Source organism: Manis pentadactyla, chromosome 10, assembly GCF_030020395.1.
Source record: "Manis pentadactyla isolate mManPen7 chromosome 10, mManPen7.hap1, whole genome shotgun sequence".
Lineage (NCBI taxonomy): Eukaryota > Metazoa > Chordata > Mammalia > Pholidota > Manidae > Manis > Manis pentadactyla.
In genome coordinates this window covers 3,491,696-3,516,140 of record NC_080028.1, presented here as the reverse complement: position 1 = coordinate 3,516,140, position 24,445 = coordinate 3,491,696, and the positions used below count along the sequence as shown (strand labels likewise).

The 24,445-nt window shown below is 46.0% G+C and overlaps 1 protein-coding gene across 4 annotated transcripts in view; it reads left to right on the top strand.

Annotated features, from left to right (window-relative positions):
- Positions 1-24,445, top strand: part of PPARA (peroxisome proliferator activated receptor alpha) — a 64,868-nt gene that overhangs the window by 33,875 nt on the left and 6,548 nt on the right. For 3 of the 4 annotated variants that reach the window (XM_036906628.2, XM_057486281.1, XM_036906629.2), the window contains exons 3-7: positions 6,511-6,760; positions 13,299-13,459; positions 14,999-15,137; positions 15,916-16,118; positions 22,022-22,469. In XM_036906628.2, the coding sequence (XP_036762523.2) occupies positions 6,553-6,760; positions 13,299-13,459; positions 14,999-15,137; positions 15,916-16,118; positions 22,022-22,469 (1,159 nt within the window). In that variant the 5' untranslated portion in view covers positions 6,511-6,552. Of the gene's footprint in view, positions 1-4,571; positions 4,661-6,510; positions 6,761-13,298; positions 13,460-14,998; positions 15,138-15,915; positions 16,119-22,021; positions 22,470-24,445 lie in introns of all 4 variants that reach the window. The other variant, XM_057486280.1, reaches the window with a different exon arrangement.

Below are 24,445 nucleotides of genomic sequence, written 5' to 3'. Positions count from 1 at the left end.
TTCCACCAGCTTTGGACCAAAGCTCCCACGTGGTAAATACAGATTCCCTGTCCAATGACTTGACTCTGGTAACGATCTTCTCCGCTTGCTCTGATTTCATTGCCACTGACACAAAATGTGCCAAAAGTTGTAACTTTCCTGTAATTATTTGGACATCACTGTCAACAAAGGTAAAAACAGGAACTCCATTTTCAGGAAAATGAGGAGTGCTGGGTTTGAAGCGGAAGTAATAAACGCTATACAGCCTGAACTTTGTGTGAAACTGGAGGGCATTTTCTTGGAAATGGTTGGGAACATTCTTCTTGCACCTTGAAGGTAGAGGTATGGAGGTGGGCAGCTCCTCTTTGTGCCACATTGGGCTTGTCACCCTTCTTCACATGCCAGATTCTTTTGGTTACAAAATTTCAGTGCCTTAGGGGTTGTTCGGAAATCTCTGGATATCTCTAGTTAAACCTTTGCGATGTGCAAACTATTCATAATGTGTTTGATTTAATTCATTGAAATATGCAGACACTGGTATCTTTCTCCTTGTTGTTATCCTCTGGTACTTCTGGTCTGTATTAAAAGTGTTTCCATAGGCATTTTTTATACTTAGTTTGTGAGCATGTTAATCATTATGGAGATGGTAATGATTAACCTATTTTGATGAACTTCTGATTCCAGATGAAGGTACAGAGGGCTTTTTTTTTGACAGTGTAGTGTTGATTTATATAATATGAATTATATAAAAATACAAAGTTTATAAAGCAGTTGATTTAGTTTGATTATATTAATTTCTATATTGTTTGCCTCGGTGCTCTATCAGATATTTCTATATTGTTTTGAATCAGTGCTCTCTTCTTTTTAATTGATGTATGTTTTTTATTAAAGTATCATTGATATACAATCTTATGTTGGTTTCAAATACACAACACAATGTTTCAACAGTTACCGATGTTCTTAAGTCCTCACCCCCTCTAGTGTGGTTACTATCTATCAGTGTAGTGAGATGTTAGAGAGTCATTGACTGTATTCTCCATGCTGCACTCCCGTCCCTGTGACCTACTTATATTGTGATTGTGAATTATTGTGCCCCTTTATCCCCTTCACTCTCCCCGGCCACCCACTTCAGCTGCTCCCCCTTGGTGACCACTAGTCCCTTCTCAATGTCTGTGACTCTACTGCTGTTTTGTTCCTTCTGTGTTGCTTTGTTTGTATATTCCATAAATAAGTGAAATCATACCGTATTTGTCTTTTTCCTCCTGGCTTATTTCATTGAGCATAATTTCCTCTAGATCCAACCATGTTGTGGCAAATGGGAGGATTTCTTTTCTTTTTATGGCTGAATAATATTCCATTGTGTCTGTGTACCACATCTTTATCCATTCATCTATTGATGGGTAGTTAGTTTGCTTCCATAGCTTGGCTGTTACAAAAAGTACAGCAATAAACACAGGGGTGCATATGTCTTTTGATTCAGGGATTTGTTTTCTTCAGGTAAATTTCTAAGAGTGGAATTACTGGGTCAAATGATATTTCTATTTTTGGTTTTTTGAGGAACCTCCATATTGCTTTCCACAGTGGTTGCACCAATTTACATTCCCACCAACAGTGTAGGAGGGTTCCCATTTCAATAGAGAGAGCTTTTTAGCATTCTTTTGTTTATTTTGAAATGTTTTAAATCCTAGCCCAACAAATTGAGCAAAAAGGCTTCTAAATATTGGATGTAGTATCTAAAAAGCACACCAAAAAGTATAAATAATCTGACAAGATTGTGAATTTTAATTGGTAGAAAATGGAAAAATTCCTTGATAGCTGTCACATCTGCTGTATGAAAGGTACACTTTTGACCAAAATTACATCTTTTACCTTCAACCACTCAGTAGTCTTATGAGATAATTTAGCATTAAGGTGGCATTATTAAGCATGAATATTAAGTGATAATCTGAGAGGGTTTTACAATACAATAAATTAGGGTTGAATATAGAAACATAAATAGTAGCAAAGTAAAAATAATGTTTGTAACTGTTTATCTGGACCCTTTTGTGTCAAATACAAGTTCTGAGTGTGAAAATTCAAGCCAAGTTCCATTTGTGCTTTTTCTTAAGTATCTGATCCCATAGCATATAAAAATGTTGTGGTAGTTGAGACAGTATCGAGCTGTTGTTTAATGTTTAATTTCAGAATATATTTACTGTTACTCAACACTTAATTTCAGAAAATATTGCAGTGTTATGTGGCCTTCTAGGTACAAGAAACTCCATCAATAATGTAGGAATGAAAGGTGGCTCAGACACAGTAGCACCCTTGGGGGCCGAAAATTAATTCCCCTTGGGCTTTTATTCTGATCAGATGTTAAAACGTCTTTACTCTTTCTTGAAATCTCTGATTTATTTTAGTTCAGAGCATTTCCCCACTTCTCTGCCTCTAAGGTAGAGAGTCAGACTGATCATCTGTACTGCCTTTACTTGTACTGAGCATCTGTACTGAGAGTCAGTACTGGTAATCTGTACTGCCTTTAGTTGTACTGAGCAGTCTGTATTGCGCGCCCACTGTGCGTCAGTCCCGTGCCCAGGGTCTGGGCACAGCCCTCGAACTCAGGGCTGATAACCAAGCACCTCTGTGTCCCACATCCCTGTCCTGTGGGAAGCCTGCTCTGTCCTGCCTGTGGGGAACTTTGTTGTTCTCTGTTTTGCTTCCATTTTTCCCCTTACCTGCTCTGCCGTTAAATCCCTGTGACCATAATTCACTGCGCACATTGATCCCTTCCCCAGGTGGAACCCCTGTGGCTTCTGTTCTGGAGATGTTAGGCTGTCTTTGGTCGTGTGTGTGCCGTTTTGCCATCCGGGCGATGGCAGGCTGCAGGTGCCGACACGAGCAGCGCGAGATCCCCCTCTCCTAGTTGCCAGTGGAGTCAGTGCTTCGTGAGTATCTGTGCCAGGCGTAACCAAGCGCTAGAGAGAGAAATGGGACACCTGCTGCATAGTAGGAATTCTGCTAGAAGCCTGGATACAAAGACTAGCAAAATACATTCCCTGCCCTCAAGAAACATACAGTCTGGGGGGAGACAGACAGAAAAATTTCCAACGCTGCGTACAGCCAGGTCTCTGTCAGAACTGGGCTCGGGGAGCTGTAGGGACCCACACGAGGGTGTGCTGAGCCCTCCTTGGCTTCGCATAGGAGGAGCTCATTTGCCATGAACAACTCATTCTATCTAGCATAGTCTTCCAAATTTCACGCCATCTAAGAGCTGGTGATTTGGAAAATATGGTAGTGTGCAAGATTACCAGTTAATATAAAATTCTTCCCCCTTTCTTTCTTGTCTCTTTTTTTCTTAATGTTCTATATTTTCATACACTCTGCTTCATAGAGCTCAAAGGAATATTGTGATTGATGAATGTTCTCCTGAGACCTAAACATAGAGCTTCAGTCACATGGGTTTCTGCTGCACACTTGCAGCTCCACCATTCAAGTTGGATGGAAGGACAAGGTGCATCTGGGGCCTGGCGGGTCTGGGCCAACGCAGGAGGGACTGGATCACAGAACATCACCGGCCAGGGTGCAAGGGCAAAGCACTGCATTTCCCCCCATTCCTTTGCTCTTTGCCATGGGTCACGGCTTATAGAAAGCTGTCTCTGTGCTGGGAAACTGAAGGCTATTTCAGCTCCATTTGCATTCTTAATTACTGCCCGAGCCAGTTTGTGTTGCCTCCTTGGCCAAATTTTCTCAGACCACAGAGAAAAGAGATTGTTACACTCTCTGTCCGTCCAGAGCCCTCAGGGCATAGGGAGCAGTGGCTGGAGCCTGGGTTGCTCTTCTTGGTGACCTGGCCAGTGGCAGTGTTGGGTGGACCTCAGAGGCAGAGACTTCCCATGGTATTTCTGCTCCCTGAGCAGAAGCGATAGTGACCAGAGAGAGCAGGCGCCAGAGCACGCTGGGAAACCCCGGGGAAGGGGACGTGGGCATGCCCTGCGGCCTCCGCTCCCCTCCCTCGAGGATGTGGGATGCGTTCAAAGGGCACCGCTCTTTATCTGCCCTGACTGGACCCGAGAACGGGCCGGTGCCTTCAGGGACCTGGTGAAAGCCAGCCCTCTAGCCAGAGTTCAGGACAGTATTGCCTCACTCTGCAAGGGATTTTATCTTGCTTAGCTCTTCATTAACAGACCCACATCTGTCTAAATAAATCTCATGTACTCTTTAAAAACAAGCAGAAAGTGAAATGATAAGATCTCAAAACATTCTACCTCCCTGAATGTAATGACAGGGGAATGAGCATCATCTTATGGTCAAAGATCAATTCCTCCTGTTTCGATTCTCCAGGCTAGAAGATAGGATATTTGCGGGAAGGAAAGGCCGCTGTCTGCGTGCATTTTCCATTGCTGTGCCTGGAAGTGTTGGGGGTAGAGAGGTGGTCACAGCCCTGTTGGCAGCACTGACCCTGCCTGGCTCTCTGATGTTGATTAGGCTGAACTTTGTGGTTAATACAGCGAGTTAGTGACAGCAATTTTGAATCTAGTATTCGGGATGAAAAAGTATTTTAAGTAATGCTTACCCTGTTTTCTCGTTTGCTGTTTAAAAAAATCTTCCTTCAGATCTGTGAAGAATAAAATAATGGAAAAATGCACAGATTCACAGCCTGATTTACACTAATATAGAGAAAATCTTCTAAATCTAATGAAAGGTGAATGGTTCTCTTATCTTTCCTTGTGCATTATTATCAGCTGTGGTAACTTACTGTCAGAATTCCACACATGGGATGTGGATTTCACAAAAAATGGGTACATTGTACCCATTTTTCATTTCTAAAGAGAGCCAAAACATGCCATCATCTTTGCACTTAAAGCTGTTTACTTTAAACAAGGCTGAAATGTGAACATGTTTCTACACAAGTACATTCCAGGGGTTTGCTTTGGAATATTATTCTCACTCTGCCAGGAGAGCCTGGCGTCTGTTGCCACAGCGTGACGGTGGCTGCCTTGCGGAGTACCTGGGCCGCTGGGGGCCTGCCCCCCACCCCCGGTCCTCTCCACGATGGGAGCTATGGCTTCTCTGTGAACACTTTGTGGGGAAAGCAGTTACAGAGGCTGAGTGTCACCTCTTGGGCCTCACTGGGCAGTGAGGGCTGCCAGGCTCAGGGGTGGACCTGGAGCCAGGGCATCAGGAGACAGAGGTGCCAGGGAGCTCGGGCATGTGGCCCCAGGTGAAGGCACCAACATGCAGTGGGCAGGCCGTAGCCCAGAACTCTGACTGCCGTGGGGACATGGGGACAGGGAAGGGTGAGGTCAGGTGGCAGACATGTCCTAAGGGCCCCAGCCTTGTGCTGAGGAGACGGGGCTCTGGTCTGGAGGTCACGGAAAAAGGTTGCAGATGTTCAAGCAGGAGCATGATACCGACCAGCTGGAGACCAGGGTGCGCTGCTGGCTGGAGCCTGTGGCCGTGTGTGTGGCCGCAGTGACCAGGACCGCAGACCAGGGCCGAGCAGAGACGTGTGTCCCCACAGCTCTGGAGTATGGATGCCCGAGATTGGGATGCTGGTGACTTTGGTTTCTCTCAGGGCATCACTCCTTGGGGTGCTGGTGGCCTTCCCTCCGCGCACACACCCCTGGTGTCTTGTGTGTGTCCAAGTCTTCTCCTCTCTGTAAGGACACTGGTCAGATTGGGTCCGGGCCCAGTCTGAAGACCTCATTTTAACATCATCACCTCTTTAAAGACCTCATCTCCAAAGACAGTCACGCTCTGAAGTCCCGGGTAGCGTGGGGATTTCGGCGGGACACAGTCACTCTCACAGTGGGACCCACTGGGTCGCGTCCTGTCTGCTGGCTGCTGCAGCCTAGCTCTGTCGGGGACTCACCTGTTCGGGCTTTTTAAACTACGTGGTGCATTTATTACTGGGAAAACCTACCTGACTTACCCCAGGGGTACTAGGAGGACATACAATGTTGCACCCAGGGTGCATGCTGACCCATCCCTCCTGCCCTCCCCGCCCCTTTCAGCTGAACCGCCCTGGCTTGCACCTTCCTGCTTCCCCCTGGGAGCCTTCGTACTTCTGTTCATTTTGCTGGAACATTCTCCCCCAAGACATCTCTGCAGAGCCCTCCCCCTCATTCCTCAGGTTCCGGCCTCCCCGAGTGAGGCAGTGTCCCCCCAGCCACTTGGGTTACTGCATTGCCACCAGACATTCTGCACGGGTATTTGTCCATCTGCCCACTGCTTGTACCCCCACCAGTGGAGGTTCTAAGAAATCAGGGACTTTGGGTCCACTGCAGATGCAATGGGTTGAGCTCAGCGAACAGTGCATACTCCGTAACGAATGACTGATTCCTGCCTGAGCGGCTTTAATTCCTTAAACAGTTTGGGTTGAAAGATTTCCGTTGTCTGAGTGCACTTCTCGAGAGCTGGGCTGCGGAGCGATGGTCAGCGGTTACTTTCTGGATTATGAGTTCAGGTGTATCTTCATGGGTAAGTGAAGTTCTCAGTAAAGGAAAGAATTGTTCTGTGTGTGTTTCATCCGTTACTTCTCTCTCCCCCCAGCTGGTAGGAGTTCGGTAGCGTGACCAACAACGTTGGGTCAAGATGGTGGACACGGAAAGCCCAATTTGCCCCCTCTCCCCACTTGAGCCTGATGATCTGGAAAGCCCATTATCTGAAGAATTCCTGCAAGAAATGGGAAACATTCAAGAGATTTCTCAATCTATTGGCGAGGACAGTTCCGGAAGCTTTAGTTTTACAGAATACCAATATTTAGGAAGTGGTCCAGGATCAGACGGATCTGTGATCACCGGTAAGTGTGCTGTACTCGAAAGCTTTATTTAGAAATGTTTTTTCCACAGAGAAAATTGTTCTCTTTGGCTGGGAAAGAAGTCACGTCTTTCTGCAGTGAAATCCTTGGTCGCGATACCGCACGATGTCCCGGGCCCCTGGGCCTCGGAGCGTCTGAGGTTCATCTCACGTCTCCTAGTGTGCCTTCTGTCAAAAGCTATACACAAACCGAGTGTTGCTGGAAATCCAGTTAAAGCAGTCAGCTGTGTGTTAAAATAATTCTGTGTTTCTATTTCTTCAAAGCAGAAGCTCCTTTTGTAGTAAAAATGCCTCTTTTTTATTAAAAGTGTATATGAAACACCTCTCTACATCTTACATAGCACAAAGGACTCCATCAGGTATCAGGCAAGGTGGACACAAAGGAATGAAGTGTGGGGTCCACGCAGGTAGCCATCATTGGGAAGGAAGTCATGAGACGGTTTGTCGTCCTAGGCAGCACCTCAGCCAGCCCAGGAGAGCGCAGTATAGACTGCACCCTGGCTTTGAGGAAGCACCGTCTGGGGTGCCCTTGACTCCACAAGGTTCCTTGGCAGCCTGGGATTGATTCAGGGCCGAAACAGTTGGATCTGGATTGGCCGGGAGGAGTAGCCTGTGGTTGGTAACGAGGCGTGCGTCTGGTTTTCGGCTCTGACATGGAATAGTGGGGTTCTCCGTGCGGCCTTTGCTGATCCGTCTCTGTGCTTTCCCTCCACGGCTCCCCTGGGGCTGCTCTTGGCTGGAGCATGTCCCGCACACCCCCTGCTCTCTCTGGCTTATTCCCACTCGGGGAGGTGGTTTTCATTTTCATGGGTGTGCACTGACTTCAGTGGGTGCAGGAAAGGGAGCAGTTGTACTCTGCGGGAAGGGGCGCACTGATGAAACCTGTGTGGGGAGAGCGGGTGAAAGCGCATGCGCTCTGGGACCCAGCAAGCCCACTGGGAACAGCTCCAGCAGAGACGTGCACAAAGGTCTGCGTGTTGCAGCCGTGTATGTGATTGTGTGTGCACTGCAGCAACGTTTGTGACCGAGAAGAATGGGAAGCAATGGAAACGTGAATAGTGAAAGTTTCCTACAGTGGGAACTTTATAGTAATTTAGAAGAATTGATCAGCTCCACAATGCAAATCCATCTAAAAAGCAAACATTGAATAAAAACAAACTTAAGGATATATTCAGTATGATTCAGTTCCCGTAACATGTCGAACACCAAACAGGGTAGCATGTCATTGGTGGATATGGACACGCACATTTTGCAAAGTGTGTGCCAGCCCTCAGCTCTTGGCCACCTCCTGAGAGATGGGAGAGGGGTTGGGGAAAGGGTCCCTCCGGGACTTCAGCTCTCTAGGTTGTACTTTAAAAGAACGACATGAAGCAGCATGATAAAATGTGACCATTTGTAGATCTGGGTGGTGGGTCTTGTACTGTGTGTTTTCCTGTATGTTTGAAATATTTCAAGAAAAATAAAAACAGTGGGGAAGAGTGTTCTTGGCAGAAGGCAGAAGCATGTACAAAGGCTTACATAATCCTCATAAAACTTGGGTAAGAAAGATTGTTATTGTTTTACAAAGATGAAAGTACTCAGAGAAACAAGGTGACTTGGCCCAGTCACACAGCTGGAAAGAGACCAAGACTTGACCCCACGCTTCTCAGCCGGCTCCAGAGCCATGCTCTTTGTCACACCATGAGCATCCCTTTGGAAAGCCAGCAGTGTGCTCCACTTGGTAAAGCAGGGACTGTGTGGCGCATGTGAAACGCTGAGACGGTAATGGGTCAGTGGACTCTGGGCACCTTCATGGTTGGGCAACCTCTGTGGTGACCCTGGCAGACCTTTGTGAGTGGGTCAGGTTTTAGCTCCTTTCTCATGACATATCACAGAGGGGATGAGCTTTGGGGAAAGGGGACAAACGTGCAGGGTGATAGCAGCTCCCAGAAACTGGAAGGAGGGAGCAAGGAAAAGCCCCTGCTATGTGGGGCCACCTTGCAGAGCCCAGGTAGGTTGCCTTGTGGCCAGCCTGTGCTAGTGACAGTGACAGTGACAGTCATAGCCCAGGCGACCCCACACTGTGTGAGCCACTGTGCGTGCATGTCCTTGTCTCACTGAATCCAAGGCCAACATTTTGAGTTCATTGTTATATTTATTTAACCAATTTATCAATTTCTACCCAAAAAGGCTGCTGAAATTTTTATTGTATTGCATTGACTCTATAGCTCAATGTGAGCAAAATTGACATCATAATAATGTTGAGTCTTCCAAGCCACAAAACCTGATTCTTCATTTGGTTTAGGTTTTCTTTCATTTCTCTCAGCAAAGTTTTATGGTTTTTAGTGTACAGGTCTTTCACGTTTCTTGTGAGGTTTATTGCTGAGTGTTTCATGTTTTTGATGCCACTGTAAATGGTATTTTTACATTTCAATTTCTGATCATTTGTTGCTATTTATAGAAATGCAATTGATTCACTGAGTGTTGATCTTGTAACCTACACCCTTGCTAAACTTATTCATTAGTTTTAGTAGTTTTTATATAGTTTAGGATTTTCTACACAGATAATTATGTCATCTGTAAATGAAGACAGTTTTACTTCCTCCTTTTAAAGCTGGATGCCTGTATTTCTTTTTCCTGCTTTATTATGCTGGTTAGAATTAAGACATTGTTGAATAAAGTACTGAAACATCTCTGCCGTGTTCCTCACCTCAGGAGGAAAACATCCAGTCTTTCTCCACTGTGTGTGATGTTAACTATAGTTTTTCATAAATGTCCTTCATTAGTTGAAGTTCCCTTTGAATCCTTGTTTTGAGTTTTTATCAGGAATTAGTGTTGGATTTTTGTCAAGTACTTTTCCTGTATCTAGTAAGATAATCAAAGGTAATTTTTCTTTTTTTAGTTTGATGATAAGGTGAATTACATTGTTTGATGTTCAAAGGTTAAGCTAACCTTGCATTCCCGAGAGAAATCCTACTTGGTCATAAGGTATACACTGCAGGATTTAACTTGCTAAATTCGTGTTAAGAATTTTTGCATCCATGTTCATGAGGGATATTGTTTCTAGTTTTCTGTTCTTGTAAAATCTTTGGTTTTAATATCAGATTGACGCTAGCCTCACAGAATAAGGTAGGAAGTTCTCCCCTCCTCTGAAGTTTCCTGAAAGTATTTCTGTAGAATTGAGATTCTTTCTTAAATGCTTGGTAGATTCCATATATGAAGCTGTGTTTTTGTTTCGTTTTGTTTTGTTTTCAGTCTTACTTCTCTCCATTTCATTTTGGATAGTTCCTTTTGCTACGTCTTTAAGTTTATTAATCTTTTCTGCGATGTCCAATCTGGTGCTGATCCCATCCATATTTTTCGTACCAGATATTGCAGTTTTCATCACTAGATGTGTGATTTGGATTTTCCTCATCCTCAGTCTCTACCTGATGTGTTCAGTTTGTCTCAGCTTAATAAACATTTAGAATACAGTCAGCTTTTCAAAATATCTTGTCTACAAATTCTATCATCTGTGTCATTTCTGGGTCAGTTTCAGCTCATTGATTTTTTTCTCATGATGGGCCATGTTTTTCTGATTTGTTGTTTTGTAATTTTTTGTTGGATGCCGTGCACTGTGAGCTTTGTTGGTGATGAGTATTTTTGTATTCCCATAAATATTCTTGAGTTTTGTTAGGGGATACAGCTGAATTACCTGGAAAACGTTTGATCCTTCCAGGCCTTGTGCTTAAGCTTATGTTAGATGGGAGTATATCCCACCCTGTGTGAGTCCTGGGTGTTGTTCCCTTTAATCCATTCAGGTTGCTACTGGACCTTTTCTTATAGGCTCTGGCATACGTTATATGTGCTGACCTGTGTAGATGCATATGTCTGTCAATGTTTCTATACGTAGCCATCTGTATCTCTGTGAAGTTAGACATGAGTTCACACTGAGGCCTGCGCTCTCATCCACACCACATGGATCCTTCTGCCTCCTCCCCTCGTTTGTCAGAAAGCTCACCCTCCAGCAGTGGCTGCCGCCACCCACCTCATTTAATTAACTATTTGTTTCTAGTGCACCTGTACAAGTGGTAGAGAACTGTTAACCGAGACCTCATGGGGAGCGACTTTCTCAACCAGCATGAGGTGTTATGCATGCTTTCCTTTGCTTTTCCTCAGCTCCATGCATTTCCAAGGTTACCTAGGTCAGCCCCCTCCCTCCCAGCCCCTGAGTGAGGTGGTTTCATACATTCGTGATACAGTTCGATTGTTTTGTCACATTTTGTGTTGCATCCTGGGGTCCCCGGACCTCCTAAATTATTTTTGTTGATTTGCACACACCAAGGGTCAGTCACTCTGTACTAAAACATCTTGTGGGCTTCAGCAAATGCAGAGCATCCTGTATTCGCCATTACAATTTTTTTTTACACTAGTTGTTTATTTACTGTGAGAGCACAAACCTTTACTTTCACAATTACAGAACATAAAAAGAATAAAAGGATTGTTTTTACCATTTAATAGAAAGAATTCCAATTATTCAGTCTAAGATCTTTTCATGACAATTACTTGTTTCCACATGTCTCCCTCTTCTCTATCATTTTATTCATACCATGTGTATTTTATTTTCAGTATTCAGTTTACACTAATCAAATGCCCTTAGAATGTCCTTCTTGAACTATTATCTTTTTTGATGTTTTGACCAATCCTCCTAATCTATAACATTCTTCTTTTTACAATTGAGGTCAAATTGGTAATAACATTATATGCGATTAAGTTTACAACATTATAATTCAACATCTGTATACCAAAATTCTAGTTGCCATTCACCACTGTATACTTAATTCCCTCCATCCATTTTGCCCACCCCCCAACTACCATTGTTCTTAAATCAAGGGATAATGGGGAACTTATCAAACCAAGATTTAAGTATCTTGTCTCTGCATTCCGGCTTGTTCTTCTGCTGGAGAGAAAGGGCAGGAAGGCAGCAGGGAGGAGGTGTGGGTGCGCCACTCGTTCTCAGGGACCAGATCATCTGAGGGCCGAGAGGAGGCTCCCGAGACCAGGTCCTTGTCTCTGTGGCTCAGGACCTGTGCTCCCCACATTGTGCCGCTCTGGGTTCCTTCATGGCATGGATTTCTTCAAGCAATCGTTGTCTATGGTTTTTTAACAGTGCATCTTCAGTACCCTTTTTTTGACTCCAGTCTGCTCACACTCCTGACAAGTTTTCAGGTAAAAACTCAGATTCTCTTCACTTCTTTTCTCATCTTCACAGCCTCGCTGCTGAGGCTCGGAGTCCCCGGACGGGCCACGACCAGTCCAGGAGGGGCCCTCACCATTACATTTTCATGTGAATAGTTTTACCAACTGCAAAAAACTTTTGTGCTTCCTCTGTTTGACCCTGTCCCACTCCAGCAACTGAGCTTTTACCATTGCTGTAGTTCTGCCTCTCCCAAAAGGTCAGATATTTAGAATCATATAGTGTACATAGCCTTTTCAGACTGGCTTTTAAAAAAACCTGTTCACTATTCCAGGGCATCTTGGTTGCTTCTGATTCGGGCAGTTAAGGATACAGCTGCTGTAGACATTCGTGTGTAACTTTAGTGTGGACATAAGTTTTCAGATCGTTTGGGTAAATACCTAGGACTGTAATCCCCTTAATACTGTTTTGCTTCATAAGAAACTGTCTTCCAAAGTGGCCGCACCATCTGCATTCCCACCAGCAGTGAATGAAGGTTCCTGTTGCTCCATATCCTCACCAGGAATTGGTGGTGTCAGTTTTGGGTTTTTTTTAGCCATTTTAGTACATGTGTAGTGATATCACATTGTTAGTACATGTGTAGTGATATCACATTGTTGCTTTAATTCACGATTTCCTGATGACCGCTGATGTGGCGCACTGTCCCCTGGGCTTTCCTGCCATTCGTATGTCTTCTTTGATGAGGTGTCTATTCGGATCTTTTGCCCGTTTTTTAAAGAGTTGTTTGTTTTATAATTGTTGAGTTTTAAGGCTTCTCTGTGTATTTTGGATACAGCTCTTTTTTCAGATGTGTATTTTCAAGTGTTTTTCTCCAAGTCTCTGGGTTGTCTTTTCATTTTCTTAACAGGGTCTTTTGCAGAGCAGAATTGTTGATTTTAAGAAAGTCCAGCTTTTTTTAACCTTCCCTGGAGTGTACTCTTGCTGCTGCCTGTGTGGACTTTCAGACTGTTTCCGGTGGTTTCCTCAGTGAATGGTCGCAGGAGAGCAGGAAGGAAGCAAACAAACTAGAGGGTTCTGTGTAGGGAGCTGGGGGAGCCCCGTGGGGAGTGTGTGACGCAGCCCCACCTGCAGGTCCAGAACCCAGGGACAGCCCATCGGGGGCCTGGGATGCCAGCGCGATGCTAATCGCAGGAGCTCAGGGTCGTAGGATGGCCCGGGACAGGGGCCAACGCAGGACAGGAGCTCTGCCCACCAGCTGATGCCTCAAGAAATACTTCACAGACAAAGTAGTAGCCTCATAAACCTGATTTAGATGTAGGATGGTGATGCCTTGAATATTCATGCATCTTTCCCCTTCTGCTCTTAGATACCCTTTCTCCAGCATCGAGTCCCTCGTCGGTCACTTTTCCTGGGATTCCTGGCAGTGCCGATGAGCCGTCCAGCATAGCATTGAACATTGAATGCAGGATCTGTGGGGACAAAGCCTCAGGCTACCACTACGGTGTTCACGCGTGTGAAGGCTGCAAGGTACGGTGGCCCCGGCAGGAGAAGGTGGTCCTCTCCAGGGTACATGCACAGTTCCTTTTATTTTATATGCAGATGTTTGTCATTACTAACAAGAGCTTCAAAAAGTTGTAGGTAAGAAACTGACTTAAGTAACAGCCGTTTCTCTTCAGAGGCTTTGACAGATCGCTGGACTGTCCTTCGTAAGTAACCTAAGGAACCGTGTTTTTTCAAAGAAAACCAACCACATTAAGAACGATTCCTTCATTTGAACATGGGGTCAGAGAGCCCACTTCTGTTCCATCCTCACCAGGTCAGATAGGGCCGTGTGCTCGCAGCGACCAGCAATGTCAGGATCGCCCACACCAGGCGAGGCTTCCTCCCCCGCTGCTCCCGGCTCCCTGCAGTCCGGGGTCTCCACCTGAACCGTGGACACCCTCATTCTCACATTCGTCAGCTGGAGCTCCAATCATGTGTGACCTGGGGCCAGCGGTGCAAGAGGTCAGGCAGCGTCCCCCAGCATTCTGCCTGCAGGGTCACTGGCCCTCCTGTGACTCTCCCGCATGACGATAGGAGGCGCTCATACTGTTGTATGCCAACGCCCCCCGAAGCATCATATACTCCTAGAACTGTATGCCCATTCTTAGGCTTGGCATTTCACATACATGATACATAGGAAATTGAGCAATCTGAATATTTGGTTAAAACTCTTCTTCCCTTGTGTGCGCTGGAAGGGTTGGTTTGCCAATCTGGAAAGTGGCACAGCCTTGAAGGGTGTGCTGCGCAACCTGCAGTCTTGAAACGTGGACGCCCGCCTGGAGCAGGCCTGGCCTGGAGGCCTGGTCCACAGGCGGAACGGGCCACGTCAGTGGTCCCCGGGCACCGACATCCAGAGCCCTCTCTTCTCACACCTCCTCATGACCCCATACGTTCCTTGGCCTTCCCTCTTTAGAAACCTAGATGACTGGTCAAGTGAGGGAACTGCCTCCCTCTTATATTCCGCAAGAGGTTGCTGTCCCCTCTCTGGAGGGCAGTCGGACTGGGTGCATCAGACATAAAGAAGAAGCACCTGGGGAGCAGAGAGAACGATCCAGAGCAAGTCGTCTTACCCGCCCGCCTCTCAGGAGGCTGGTCAGGCGGCCTTTGCTGCAGGGCCCAGATTACATTACTTTTAGGGAGTGAATATTGTCTTCCAAAAATTCCTAGAAAGTTTTTGGTCACAAACACAGATGTTAAATGAAAGGACAAGTTACATTTGTGTAACTATAACGGGACTGACTTAACTCTTTGGGAGATCACAGTTGTATCTTCCTAAGTCAGATGGGGACATTTTCAAATTACTTTGAATTTGGCTTCTTTTTTTTTTTTTTTTCATTTTACCTGTCATGAAATCAAAATTTTTCAGTTTGTTCCAATTATATCAGACTTTTTTAGAACCATCTCTCTAAATTTAGTTCATTTTAAGAGAGAATAAATGGACAAGAAGAAACATGGATAAAGCTGTGACAGTGGTTTAGCAGCACCGAACCTTAGTTCTCAATAAACCTCTTGTCGCCCCCCCAGGGCTTCTTCCGGAGAACCGTCAGACTAAAGCTAGCCTACGACAAATGCGACCGTGGCTGCAAGATCCAGAGAAAGAACCGGAACAAGTGCCAGTACTGCCGATTCAACAAGTGCCTCTCGGTTGGGATGTCCCATAACGGTAGGCGAGGCGGGCTCTCACGCTTTCCCCGGCCGGGCCTCCGTTCAGCTTCCCTGTGTGCTCGGAACAGACTGTGTTTTGAATGAATGCGCTGCGGTGTTTAATAATTAACCCAGAGCATTCTGTGACCGTGATGGCCTAAGAAAATGAGTCTCAAGTGGCTGAGGCCCCACACAGCACTTGGCATCACCGTTAGAAACTCCCAGCGGTAGGACTTGACGTAAGATTCTAGAACCCATCAGAAATCACTGGGTTGTCACAATGTTTGTATTGTTACCTTCGAAGCAAGTGCCATTTTAAACAGCTTAACCATTTTATGAATTTCATTAAACTCAATTACTCTCTAATTTTAGAGCCTGCCCATTACTACAGGAAGGTTTAATTTAAAACAACTAGTTCATAAGAGTTGCTGGTCTACCTCTAGAAAAAGGAAAAGGTATTATACTATACAAGCTCACTCGAAGGCTCACTGTCGTCTCTTTAACCTAAGGATCAATTATGTACCCAGTGCCCACAAGCGACCTTAAGCCCATCCTACTGATGAGATGAGTGATGGTAAGGCCTTTTAACCTAGCCTTACAGGAAAGTCCAGGACTTGTGGACTTGGAGTTTTACTTTCATCTCTCCAAGGTGAAAGGAAAGTCGAATAGTGTCGAGAGGCAGGTGTCTCCGTCCCTAGCTGAGTCCACCGCGCGTGCCGTCTCGCCCCTGCTGGCCATGGTTCTGCGCCGCGTCGCTCATTTCTGTTTGTTTCCCACTGTTCCTCTCTCACCCCCAGCAATTCGGTTTGGACGGATGCCAAGGTCTGAAAAAGCAAAGCTGAAGGCAGAGATTCTTACCTGTGAACATGACATAGAAGATTCTGAAACGGCAGATCTCAAATCTCTGGCCAAGAGAATTTACGAGGCCTACTTGAAGAACTTCAACATGAACAAGGTCAAGGCGCGGGTCATCCTCGCGGGGAAAACCAGCAGCAACCCGGTAGGCATCTTTGCTGCTGTTCACTGTCCGGTCTGAGTGTCCCCACCGCCCACCAGCTAGGGTCCGAGGGGCACGGCCGAGGCGAGCGCGGAGGCCCGGCAGTGATGTTCGTCCCCGAGGCAAACCAGACCAGGGAGCGCAAAGGTCGCGGTCAGGAACCCTGAAGCGTCGCTGAGCAGCAGGCCTGTCCTCTGGGTTCCACCCGCCTCGAAGCCCCTGGCAGCCAAGCTCTTAAAATGACTATTCAATTAATACACCAAAAAATCTGGTTATAGTTTACCAGATTCTCGGGTCGTTTCTTAAGTGCAGTCTTAAAAATCCCTACTTTAGTGCCGGACAATGAAACCGTTCACTTCCCACTCGGGACGTGCTCCTGCTCCCTCTCTCCTGAAGCTGCCCCCCCCCAGCCTCCCCCTCCCCCCCCACCCCCCACCCCACCCCCGCGTGTTCTTTTCCTTCCGCGAGAAGACAAGGACATCTCAGGGATTAGCAAGGGTCAGGGGCTCACAGGAACTTTATTGTCTCTGGGGACAGTTCTGGGCTTTTTCAGTAGCAACGAAGAAGACCCCTTGTGGACCCGCCATTCACCCACCTGCCCGACCTGGCACCGCCCTGTCTGCCCCCCAGAGCCACCTAGGTCTTTGTCTCCATTACCGAACTAATCTCAGAGTCGCCTTCAAAGAGGAGGACGGCCCAAGGTTGGCAAACAAATATTTTGCCTTTTTCCTCTGAGCATGGTGGAACAGGTTTAATGTGGACTAATGAAGAGCTTGAATCAGCCCTTACTGGGAAATGCAAGCTGGAATTTTTAGTCACAGGAAAATAAAAGTATTTCACAAGCTACTTACTTTCATGAACAAACCAAACCTCTCTTTTACTGAGTCTTTTAATTCTTCAGTGAACTCCCCAATTAAATAGGCTGAGGAATTTCAGGAGGGTTCGGGCAAGCTCTGTTGAATTGCTAAAGCCACACCCAGGCTGGGCGGCCCCAGAGGCTTGTAGAAATGAGACCCTTCCTGGATCACGAGGCTGAAAGCAGAGTGACCTTTTAACTTTGAACTTCTAACCAAGAAATAATTTTTATAGCCCCGAATTAGAATAACCAAGTTTTGAACCCTTCAGGCCTTTTTAGTTCTTCTGAGATTTTCTATTTCTTGCCTGGATTTTCAGAATTTAAAGCAAACTCAAAAGTCATCTTTCCTCTTAAGCAGACACTTGTGTGTGACAGTAATTCGATTCCTGCGGAGTGCCCTCTGCCTCCCCCACCAAGGTCTGCAGGCTCTTGGGAGGGGCCTGTCGTCCTTGTCCACAGGCGCTGAGGTCTGGGCTGTTGGGGATCCCACACAGAAACTCTAGGAGAGAGCTCTGCATTTGGGTCTCAAGGAAACAAACGGTAGGCCAGTAATAGTCTATGATGGGGCTTCGCCGTATAGGAACAGCAGACTTCTTTGTGGAGTCAGGCACCTGCTCCTGCCTGCACCCCCAGACCAGAGTGCTGTGGGCGTCAGTCTGAAAGGCGCCCACTCTCTGCCTGTGATCACACCGTTTGCTCTGAGCTGGGTTCAAGTCCCACCTGTGTCCTCTGCGTGACCCTCCTGTCTCCCAGCTTTGGCCCTGACACATTCACCTTAACCCGTGTTCACCACTTCATAACCTTTTTACAAAAGTTCCAACCTGGGGTGATGTGACGGTCCTCAGTGAGGCTCCCTGTGACCCAGGACTTGATCAGAGAAGCAGAGTCTGTTTCCCAAACAGCCGAGTCGTGTACAGGCTTGGGAGGTTTAGGAGAGGATATGTCTGATGTTAATAGCGCTGCAGAAAGGCCCACCAGCCCACAAGGGGGGTGTTTGGGGGCTGGGGGTTCATGAATTTGGGCCGTAAACAGATTTATTCACCAGACTGTGAAAACATGAACTTGTGCACACTACACAGGCATTGACCTGGAGCAAGATGGGGCCCTTGGCCCTCAGCTCAGAGTGGGGCTCACCTCCCAGCCAGCCTAGGAGAGGCTTTCTCGGGCACTGCCTCGGCAAGGCTGTACGTGCCCCTGCACGCTCACCCACTTGGGCCTGGGATGTGTGACAGACACCCTGATGGGGAAAGAGAGGTGCTGCACACATATTTAATTTGCACGCAGGGCTCTGGTTTGCTAGAAATGGGGAGTGGAATTTATCCTGGCAGTAGACCATTCCTTTGTGCATTCCAACCACATCCATAGCCTGGGGATGGGATAAAGTGAAGGTCTGTGGCTGACCTGGCCCCGTTAGGGAGCTAGTGAGCCAGGATGGGGGAAGGAACTGCATGGAAGCTGAGAAGGTTCCATTGCTTTGGACCAAGACGGTCTGAGCCGAGGAGCAGGGGCGATGGGGTGGACATGACGTCTGTTTCATCTGCTGGGCTGCTTGGAGCCCCTGAGATCTCAGGACCTTTTGGGCCCTGAGTTTCCAGGCCAGAGCCCTTCGGGCACTCACTGCCCCTTGATTTGAGGGTGACGGGCAGAGCAGGGCTGAGGCACAGGGGCAATGCAGTCCTTTCTGAGCTAGCTTCCAAAAAAGGCGCTTTTCAACAGTGTCTTAAAGGAAAACATGCTGATCTGTGAGGTGTTACGAATGTCACAAGAAGACTTAACAAAACAACAAGATGCAAATGAGACTCTGAGGAGCATGCACATCAGCATCTTCCTGCTGATTTTTGCTTCCCAGCAACCAAGGGCTTGCACATGCACACGTGCATACTCACATGTGGGCATACACAGTCAATGTGCACACAGATGAGCACATGCATGCATGCATACACATGCACTCAGGTGAACACACACCTCTCAGGCTCAGCGGGTTCTGGTTTTAGAAGCTAGCTGCCCCTCTGAAAAATGAGTGAGGGTGTTCAGTTAAGAAAAACAACCCAACTCGTTAGCACGATTTAGATTTAGCAATTCAAATATAAGGTGATGATACTGTAACACTGCTGTTGACTGTAACAAGCATCAGAACTTCATAAAATTCCAGGGAAGGGGACAGTATATGTTCATGTCAGAGATTGCCACATTGCTCAGAATGGTCAGGAATCATCTTCAGAGTCTTTCAATATCTTCAGATACAGAAAAATGTGTGCCCTCTGAGAACGTAATTAAATCTGAGACAAAACCATGAGTCTGTCGTAGCCATCGTGGAATGCCAACTGCGATCTCAACAGAGTGAAGCGTCCTGTCTGAAAAAAGTAAAGGAAGCAGGGAGACTCGTTCTTGACACGTGGCTGAGAACAGGGTCTAAAACCTGCATCTTTGGGTCGGGGGCCTCCCGGGTGCCATCCTGGCAGCGCAGCCGTTTCAGATGGGTGATGCCTTGTGCCCCATGGGGGGGTCTTGCCTGTTATTTTGAAATAGGACCCCTACTGCTTAACTTGTCTTTAGATTGGAAAACATACTTAGTATTTTATATTGTCTCTATAAATATGTAGGAAAACCTAGCCAAACATTTATTAAATAATTTCCCCAAAAGAAATTCTACCAATAATCCTCAGTTAAATTTTTCTTAAAAGATGGCACTGCCTAACTTTATGTAAAAAATGCCATTTCTGTGTATTTTGGAGCCGAGTTCTTATAAGTACCATCACTAACACGCACAGAGCACCAGCAGGTGTAAGCAGGACAGTGTGTCAGGGGAGCACTCTGGTCTTGATGAGGAGTGATTTGGGGGAACCTGAGCAGCCTTCTGTCCTGAGCTGCTTAAGATCTTTACAATGCGCTTTATTTGAAATGACCGCCGGTGTGGGAAGGTACATTCCAAAGTTAAATATAAGCTGCGTGGATTTTTAAGAATAGTCTTATCAAGAATGTTTATCAATAAGGTTTGGCAAATTTTCTAATGGGCTAGTGTACAGCTTCTCTTTAGCTTTAGTTAACACCAGTGTCTCAACGTTAGGGCCTGGTTGAATTTAAATGGCTTCTGATTTGGCCTGTTAATGAGGCCTGCTTTCTAAAATCCAGGTGACAGTTTTATAAAACTGAAATGGAGCATTTGTTACCACTTAAGTCTCCAGTTAGGATTGCGGGTTGTGCATAGGACCAGCCCCTCGCCCGTGCTGTGGGCATGTGTCCTTCCCTGTAACCCTGCTTAGGAGGGCCGTGTGCTGGCGTTCATGCTGTCGTCACTGTCTTGAAATACTTGATCATTTTGAACAAAGGGCCTCACATTGTCCTGGGCCCTGTAAACTATGTAGCCGATCCTGCACTAGCCCTATGAGGTGCTCTACCGACAAGTAAACGCTCTGTCATCAAACGCACGGTGACCCCAGCATCCCCTGTCTCTGCTCCTGGCGATGTGCAGGGCGCACTCGTGCTGAAGGCTCTGGGAGGCCCCCACGTCATTTAACTCAGTGTTTCTTGAATTTTTTTGACCACAGAACTTTTTTGTTTTAAATTTTGCACGTTTCTTTCTACTGAAGATACTTTTAAAAGCCAGTGATTTGAATAAAGTCAAGGTGGCCTAATAGTGTATTTTCTGGGACTCAGAAGATTGCCATCTATCCTTTAAAAACATTTCTCTCGTCCATCCTATAAATATTAATTCCTTAAATTTGAGCTCCGACTTTCTAGGAAGCAGACCTGCTCCCCAGCGTTCCCCAAACCATGTAATCTGGCCTGCTTGTAAGATCTCTGGAGAGAAATGGTTTTAATCTTCCTTAATTGGACTTGAGGTATGTAGCAGTTTGGCTTTGAATTTGTGTTCAGAATGTTTCCACTCATTCACAGGTAATTTAAAAAAGAATCCCTTTTCCTTGGATGTGGAACCAAGTTTTTCTTGTCTGACACTGCATTGCAAATGCCAACTCTATTTAGATGTTTCAAAGACGATCCAATAAAATTGGACTGCTCCAACACACCCACCCTGCTCGGGTGCCAGGTACACCCCTTGGGTGCCCTCAGGATGGTTTTGTGCCCTGATTCCCCAAAATGCTCTCCTGAGCCCAGAAATAAGGGGACACAGCATGCCATGAGTCCAAATGCACCATCGAGATGCGTTTTGCCCTGTGGCAGGTGATTCTTAAAGTCACTGGGCTGCTTATGCCCTGATATATGTACTCCAGGATTTGCACACCGACTGGCATGCATTCTGGCCAGCCGGGTGTTGGTGCCCTTAGTCGTATGCCCCACCAGATAGATGATGCCTTTAGGCATGGTGGCATCAAACAGTGGCCAGCCATCTCTGTCCTCCACTAGAACTATACAATGTGGCAGGACCAGTGGGTTTAGAAGCAAATGGTATGGCAACATATAGGTGGCCATGGGGATCTGGCATTTGTTCCAGAATGTGGAGTGCCAGTGTGAAGGGTTCAGCCTTACGCACAAGGAAACAAGGGTTCTCCAGGCTTTTCCAGTTTATCCCCAGGGAGCAAGGGTTTAACACTGTCTACTTGCTGTAGACAGATGTCAGCTTTCTGAGTTGCATATATTTACAGGGCAGATTTATTCATCAACAGTATTAGATAATGATGGTTATCTATGACGTTCATAAAATGGGAAAATTAAACATTATTATAATTAAGACTATTTTAGTAGTAATATTTTAGAGCTCAGAAAATACTGTAAAATATTAAAAGTGCTTCGCTCATCTTCTCGTTAGCTTTACGTTGCCAAAATCAGTACTTCACTCTCTTGGCAATGAGACCCCCGCTTGGCAGCGGGCAACGCTGCTTCTCTTGCTGGTTTACATCGTCACTGTGTATCTATGAATGCCTCCTTCTCCCCAGCTGATTTTGCGGTTGTTCAAGGACGAGGATTGTGTTCTGTACATTCTTTGACCTTCCACAGGTGATTTGGGTGTGGTGGCCACTCACCAGCTTGTCACAGTTAAGAGGACAGCTTGTCACCCACCGCCTGACTTACTCCAGTGTCTCCCTTGCAGCCTTTTGTTATCCATGACATGGAGACATTGTGTATGGCTGAGAAGACACTCGTGGCCAAGCTGGTGGCCAACGGCATCCAGAACAAGGAGGCGGAAGTCCGCATCTTCCACTGCTGCCAGTACACGTCCGTGGAGACCGTCACCGAGCTCACGGAATTCGCCAAGTCCATCCCCGGCTTTGCAAACTTGGACTTGAATGATCAAGTCACTTTGCTGAAATATGGAGTTTATGAGGCCATATTTGCCATGCTGTCATCTGTGATGAATAAAGACGGGATGCTAGTAGCCTATGGAAATGGTTTTATAACTCGTGAATTCTTAAAAAGCCTAAGAAAACCGTTCTGTGATATCATGGAGCCTAAGTTTGATTTCGCGATGAAGTTCAACGCGCTGGAGCTGGACGACAGTGATATCTCCCTATTTGTGGCTGCTATAATTTGCTGTGGAGGTGAGTTATTGATTTAATATGGTGCCATAGCACTTATAGCCTCCTGTTTTGAAGAATTCAATAGTGGTAAATCCAGTGTGAGAGGCATGGGGCAGCAGAATGGGTGCTGGTGGGGTGGGAGGGTGTCGGAGCCCCTGCACTGCCACTGACTAGAATTAAGTGAGAAATACCCCAATGTCATGTCATTTCGTAGCATATATTACATATAAATATATATTTGTACATTATATGAATGTGTTCTATTTATAATTGTATATAAATACACATTCTATTTATCATTATAAATTATAACCATATCAAATATATTAGATATTTTACATAATTATTGTACATTATATAATATCTAATAATATCTAATATAATATCAAAATATCTAATACATTAGATATTTTTATGATTGTGTCATAAGGTATGGTGTATAATGTTATTATGTATTATATTCTCAAAGTATGTCCACATTACAGATGGTATCTATAAAGTGCCATACAGATGTTAGTACAAGTGACTGCCACTGTTGGTATATTTATGCTGTTTCATAATGAAAAATATCAGGAGCTAACTGGAAGCAATTAAAACGTTTGCTTTGCCAAAGGAAATGGATCCCAGTGAAGGAAAATCTGGGCCTCTCTACAGGGAAGCTGGCTCTGCAAGCACCCAGATTTTTAGCTCGGTGTCATATTCCTTTAAATAGCCCTGTCCTGGGTATAAGAAGGTCATCCCTCTACTGTAAACTCGGCTGACCTTACCCAGCCCTGGGGAGACCAGTGGGGCAAATGCCCCTGCAAACTGCTGGAAGTTGACCACAGAATTGGGGCTGGCCTCAACCCCCCAGACTCCCCATAAGTCCCTCGAGGCAGGTCCCTGTTACCACTCCAGCTGGGCTCAGTCAGGTGGAGGGAGTCATGTTCGGGCAAAAAGTGTAACTGGCAAAGCAATTGTATGTAATCCATTAGTGTCCTTTGCACACTCTAGACATAGTGTTATGGGTAAAAAGCAGTTGCCAAACTATTTATATGTAGTATGATCATAGCTTTATAAAAGAAATTACAATTATATGTCAATCCTAGATACAGAAAAATGTCTAGTGAGATGTACATGAAACTTGTATGATGGGATTTAAATTATGGGGGTGGGCTCAGTTCCAAATCATTGTGTTTATTTTACAACCAAAAACACAATGAAAATTCCACATCATTTGCCCCATTTTTGAAAGTTCCAGCAGCAAGTGGAGCTTTGAAGAGAACCACGCCTGTTCACCACGGATGGGGGAGGGTATTTTCTGGACCAAGGGTAGGACATGCCATCGAGACTGTCCCAGGGAGTCTGGGGCCCAAAGCCAAGCCTCCCCAGGTTCGCCGCCTGGTCAGGAGCGGCGGCCCCTCCTGCACCAAGCCTGAGGCCGCGGCCACCAGGGCTGCTCACGCCCTGTCCAGCGCACACCGACCCTCCCTCCCGTTCTCGCTCCGCTTTCTTTTCAGCCGATTCATTTCTGAAGGTGCTGTAACAGTGCTTTACACCACAAAACCCTAGTCTGACATAGTCACACTCCGTAAATATTGGTGAAAATCTTGAAACCAAATACCTAGTTTTGACTTGGGAAGAATTTAATTTCCCCATATTCTGCTAGATTGATTGCTGTAATCGTCATCAGAACGTATAGTTACTCCTACTGTTTTGGGGTTTTTCCCCGGACAGGCGGTAATTAGGTAAATCCAAAATGAGAGGCCATACCGTGAGGAAGCTTGTCAATCAATCTAAGTAGGGTAGTGTAAACATTCAGGATGAGTGTGGGTCCTGTCTGCCCCTATAGGCATTGTGACTGGAAAACTCTAGTTCTGTCTTCTGGGCAAGTTGGCAGGACCGAAAAGCAGAGAAGCCTTTTATGAGAAAAGCCATGTAAACTGAGAATGTTTAGTCCCTCAAACCGATGGGCAGCCGCAAGGCGTTGGCGAGTGATTATCGCACTCACACACCTC